Here is a 5,401-nt window from a genome sequence, read left to right as displayed (position 1 = left end):
CCGTTAGCAGACATAAGAACTTACCTTATCCTTACTCGTGATGAAATAAGGGGTAGTAGATGGAAAAAAGGAATATACAATAGAGATTTAGAGCTATCAACCTTCAATATAGAGCTTGAGTCAATAATCCTGCAAAGCTTATTTGGGATCCAAGATAAGGGTTAGTAGTGCAAAACTCAAGAGGAGAATAATTACTTGAGAATAGTTACTTAAATAGGTGCAGAAAGTTGTTTACGTAAACATAACCTATTGATTCTACATGCCAAGCACCGGGAGAGATCACTGGTACGAAGAACCTACAGAGTTGTCATGAGGGACACAATCCTAGTGCCTCTCATATCTTGGTTACACATTCAATGAAATCAACAATTGTTACTATTGGAATTCTCATTTACAAAACCCTCCTTTTAATAGAGATTATTTACTGAATTCTTAGATAAACACATGATAGATATTTTGACATATTCCTTACTTTTATTGGAGGCGTAATTTGAGAGAAATACAAAGCTAGAAGCAAGGGCCACATACTGCGGGGGCGTAACATAGGCAACTTACCCAACGCAACATGCAAGTTATAGATGGTTGATTCCATGTCAGTGAAATATCCGCATCTCGAGGTGTGTGTGATGTAGGCAGCTTACCTAACACAAGCATCAAAGGTGGATTCCACAGCTCGAGTGACTACAAGTCACATGGAAACAACTTTACTGTCAATGTGTAATCTAACAACTAGTTATGATCAGGAGTCTAAATTTCATATTAAAATATGTCAAAAGGCTTACTCATGTATTATTTTTCAAAAAAATGTAAGTAAATACACATATATCTGTTAATTCTCCCTGAAGTCTTAACTAACACTAACAAGCTGGCTATACGATCCAAAAACAACAACAATGCTGTCAATCTTTTCGAAATGATAACTAATTTCTTTCTCCTTGCCTCAAGAAGATCGCCGATAGAAGATACTTAACATCCATTTGTAGAATCCCAAACAGCATCAACAGAGCTTGAGTACTACCTTGTGATAGATCAGAAACTGATCGATTACATAAGACAGCTAACGTAATGAGCTCGGGGATACTTCGCTTTTAGTTGCGGCCATTGCACGAATAACTGATCTGCCATGTGTAGCTTGTAAAGAAGCAAACCGCTTAAAGACAACTTTCTGACTCTTGCAATGCTCTCGACATAAAAAATTGATGACCACCTAATTCCCAAAACCTGAAGCAATTGAACTTCCAATTAGCTCCTCAAATGTCAACTTGAAAGATCGTTAGAAACTAAGTGTTTGCAAGTTCGATATCAATGCGACTCTGTGAGTAGTCAAGTGCTCTCTTTTTTATTCATTGACTGTTTTCTTCCTCCTTTTGTTACATTTGTTTGTTTCTTTTTCCACTGGGATGGTGCCAACAAGCTTGGGGAAGCCAAGAAACCAAATAAGCTCAAGGAGTTTCAGAGGATAAGAGTTCTCAACAACATTATGCCATGATACGTCAAGGAAAATAATTATGGACCGACAAGGAAAATACAAAATAGTTCAAGTTGTCCTATAATTGAAAATCCACGTCGCTCAAATCTCCAAAATTGTGGCATCATCCATGTCAAATACTCCGAAATGAACTACTTCGGAGGATTCGACATGCATCTGTCAACATTTTTGAAGAGTCTAAGCAACATAGTTGAAAATAATGGAATGAAAGTGACTTTAAGATCAAGGTAGTATGATCGATTATTTTCTAAATCAGGACGTTAACAGATATTCTGCATGCAACAGGTGCTCCACCACCAACTTAACTATACAAATAAGTTACAAGAACAAATTACCCTTTTACAAAGAAACCTTAAAAAGGAAGGCAATTACACATAGTGGAATGCACGTTCCTGGACCATTGCACAGAATCTGAGACAAAAGTACCAAATAAAAATAAATCAGAAGACCGTGATATAAGAACGAAAGTATTTAAAGAGCGGTGATTTCAGTTTTAAGGGGGAGGGAAGTGAAAGTTAATCTGAGAGGTTTGTCTGATACCACTTGGGGTCTGATCTTGATCATTAACCATAATGCATGTGCAATTGCAACCAATGTTGTTCCGACTGAGGTTATATATGATTGACCAACCTCTCGACTTCGATATATCTGCATGAATTCAGCCCCCCCTGCTTCCTCGAGCGCTTCCTAGAATAAGAGGTAGCCCTATTAATATAGACATTTAAGGAATAAAATATCATGATCAGTTAAGGGAGAATAGCAGGCTTCTGTGGTGCTGCATATGTATTTCAAATACTCTAAACAGCTAGAAGAGAACGAACGCTCCTCCGGACCTAAGATAGACAATACCAAAGAACATACAGACTAACGTTTTACCTCGAAAAGCAAGGTACATAAATGTATGCAGACAACTTATAATTAAATGTTCCCAATATATATACATGGTAACACATTCAAACAAACATTTTTCGTTTCATATTGCAAATAATAAGTAGAAGGACTTGATATACTGCATCTATGTATCTACATGGCGCGATATACCTATTGTTTGATACATTGAGATGCATAATTTGATTTTATAAAATTCATTTGATCTTATGAGAAATCATGTGATCTACCATACTGGATGCACTAACCGGTGTTTGGGTCTTCTATCAATCTCTGTTTTTGATATATATTTCTAAAAGACAAGGATTGCCAGTCCAACGAAGTTCTAAGATTAGGCTCTACAAGAAGCAACACATTTTAATTTGGAGAGATCTTTAGATACAATGATATTCAAGCCAAACTTACTGAAATTCCCGCCCGAGGTTGGACCTATATGGTTTGGCTCTTTTAACGCTTCTACTGGTAGGGAAATCGAGTCTTAACATTTCGCATTCAACTGCATGATCAAGCAAGTCGGAACACAACACAGAACAAGGATGGAGCTGGGAGACTGATAGCTATATTAGTCACTTAGCAACTACGACAATCAAATGTGAGCGAGGTGTTAAAAGCCACAGGAAACTTGGAAGCCTATTATAGAACTGAGAAAGGTGGTGTTGAAAAATGCCACAAGGATCATGTGTTAACAGTGTAATGCAAAAATGTTATCCTCTCTCGGTTCACAGACACATGCAACTACACACACCATTCCAGTCGTCATTTTTCGACATACGGCTTTCTTCATATAAAGGGGAAAACCAAACCACCAACTAAACTACACTGATGTACTATACCTTACCAAGCAAGGAATCCTCAAACACGTGTGCTTTTTGGAGACTCATATTATCAGTAGCAGCAGCAACATAATACCTCCGCTTCAACCTCCGTGTTTGAAGGACATATAATAAATTCAGCATTTCCGCTGTGTGACCACCTACATTATAGTTGAACTTTAAAAAATTTGGAACGGGAATAAACAAAAGGCAGCGAAACAGAGAAAGAATTATCAAACATAAAATGAAACCTGAACCCAGAACAATAAGAGTACTGAGGGATCGTGATGATTTGGAATGAAGCGGCTTGCTGCTCCTATAAATAACATAACTAATCCGTCCAACATGAATAGTGATGACACCAATAGTTAATAGAACTGCAACATGTGACGATGCAATGGTGGAGATGCAAAAGTCCCCTTTCTCCATTACAAGACTCTCTGCCCCTCGGATGAAGATAGAGGTCCTAGATTACATTTCAATCAATCAGCAAAAGTTCCAAAACATAAGCTTACAAAGGTAAACAATATTCAATTCATTAATATGCTTCAAATGGAAACTCAAATACCGATTCTACAAGATGAGTGTTGATTAGATATGTTTTGTTTATAGAACCTAAGTGAAAATCAAAACATTGAATAGTTATGCACGATGCAGAACATCCTCTGATGGTTAACTACCTTAATAGACGAAAACAACTATTAGTACAGCCTTACAGGAGATAATAACAATCAAAGTACCTTTGCATACAAACATAAACTCAAATGTCTGTTTGAGTAGAGATTCAGATATCATGGTTATTACAAATTAGTTAGATTAAGATCCACAGTATCGATAGAAGGATTGGTAAATGATTTCAAACTTTTCAACCCAAATCCAGAATACTTGTCATGAACATGTCACCTCAATCAATCAGCTATTCCTCAAAGTAAAAACTAAAAAAAGGCACTTGTGATCAGAAATATGAATCCTGATTATCCATTATACTATATTAGACTAATTTCATACTCATATTTTTAGATAATTTTGCCTTTAAGGAAATTAGATTGCTCTACGATTAGAAGCTCTTAAAATTCACTTCTCCTATATTTTTTCATCTATTATAAATTCTTCTTTGTTCATTTTATTGTAAATAGTTCATGTTGATATATATATTCTAAACTATCTACTTGTGATTCTAAATTTGATATTTCATCTTTTTGTGCATTTATTGAGTTTTTACTAACTCTGGCAAATATATTATAATGTAGTCTTTCTATTCTTATTTTTAATTCTTTAAGTTTTTAGAAAAAATTTGTTTTAATTCTTTGTATTTTTGTACTTTATTCATTTAAACCATATTTATAATATTTTGGTGGGTATCTAAATCGGATTTTATATTGTAGGGGGGTGCGGATTATTGTAGGGAGATACGGATTAGGCGCGGTAACTTTACTAGGAAATAAATAGTTATTAAGTAATAAGTATTTATTTTAAGTAGATTATTTCGTGTATATTATTGGTTGGTTTAATTTTCATTTTTATCTTCTTGACTTAAGATGTTTTATTAATTCATATTCTAAATTGGAAATTATCGTAATTAAATTATCTAATGTTTTAGGATCTTCGTTAGTACTATATAATCTTTTGTATTCTAGGTATAAACTATATAGTTTAGCTTCGATATCTTTTAATGATTTATTCTTTTCGTAAGATGTATTCATTAATTTGTCTAGTTCATTATTTTATCCTATTGAAATTTTAGCAATTTTTGTGTAGTATTTTATTCTAACTTTGTTATATTTAATGCATAGGTTTATGTTCTTTATCCGATTAACTAGTATTTGTTGTTCATGTATAGGTAATTTTCCATCTGTATTAAATAATTTTTCGTATGTATTAAATAAATCATTATCTGTATCTTCTTTTTCTAAGGTTAATTTCATTTTAAGTAATTTTTCTTCTAGTTGTCTTTTTTCTATTTCAAGTTGATTTCTGTAATTAGCTTCTTCATATATCCAATTTTGCCTTTCTCTAATTTTTTTTTATATATTCTAACATTTATTTATTCTGAATAGTATCCATCTGAATCTAAGTAATATTGATGTTCATAATATATGCGTAAGTTTTCTATACTGTTTAATAATTCTTCCTCTTCATAATCTTGTAATTTTTCCTATATTATTTTCTTTATGTCTATAATTTCTATATTTCTAAGTATATATAAAACAAG

General features: G+C 33.6%; 1 protein-coding gene across 1 annotated transcript; it reads right to left on the bottom strand.

The window, feature by feature from the left end:
- Positions 1-781: 781 nt before the first annotated feature.
- On the bottom strand, positions 782-3,649 carry LOC107860855 (UDP-N-acetylglucosamine transferase subunit ALG14 homolog). Its single transcript, XM_016706333.2, has 5 exons — positions 3,441-3,649; positions 3,211-3,350; positions 2,030-2,176; positions 1,841-1,900; positions 782-1,221 (listed from the first exon to the last, which is right to left on the bottom strand). The coding sequence occupies exons 1-5, from the start codon at positions 3,616-3,618 to the stop codon at positions 1,045-1,047; spliced, it is 702 nt and encodes a 233-aa protein (XP_016561819.2). The 5' UTR covers positions 3,619-3,649; the 3' UTR covers positions 782-1,044.
- Between the last annotated feature and the right edge of the window lie 1,752 nt (positions 3,650-5,401).

Source organism: Capsicum annuum, chromosome 2 (assembly GCF_002878395.1).
Source record: "Capsicum annuum cultivar UCD-10X-F1 chromosome 2, UCD10Xv1.1, whole genome shotgun sequence".
Lineage (NCBI taxonomy): Eukaryota > Viridiplantae > Streptophyta > Magnoliopsida > Solanales > Solanaceae > Capsicum > Capsicum annuum.
Note: the sequence above shows the minus strand (reverse complement) of the source record. Positions and strands in the feature narration are given on the sequence as shown.

Bases quoted from the DNA above. Each gene is read 5' to 3' on its own strand.
- LOC107860855 (XM_016706333.2), bottom strand. From the start codon at position 3,618: ATGGAGAAAGGGGACTTTTGCATCTCCACCATTGCATCGTCACATGTT. The intron at 2,177-3,210 runs GTATAGTACATC...CTCTTATTCTAG, and splicing joins AGGATTCCTTGCTTGGTAAG to GAAGCGCTCGAGGAAGCAGG. The intron at 1,901-2,029 runs GTATCAGACAAA...CTTTTGTCTCAG, and splicing joins TCAAGATCAGACCCCAAGTG to ATTCTGTGCAATGGTCCAGG.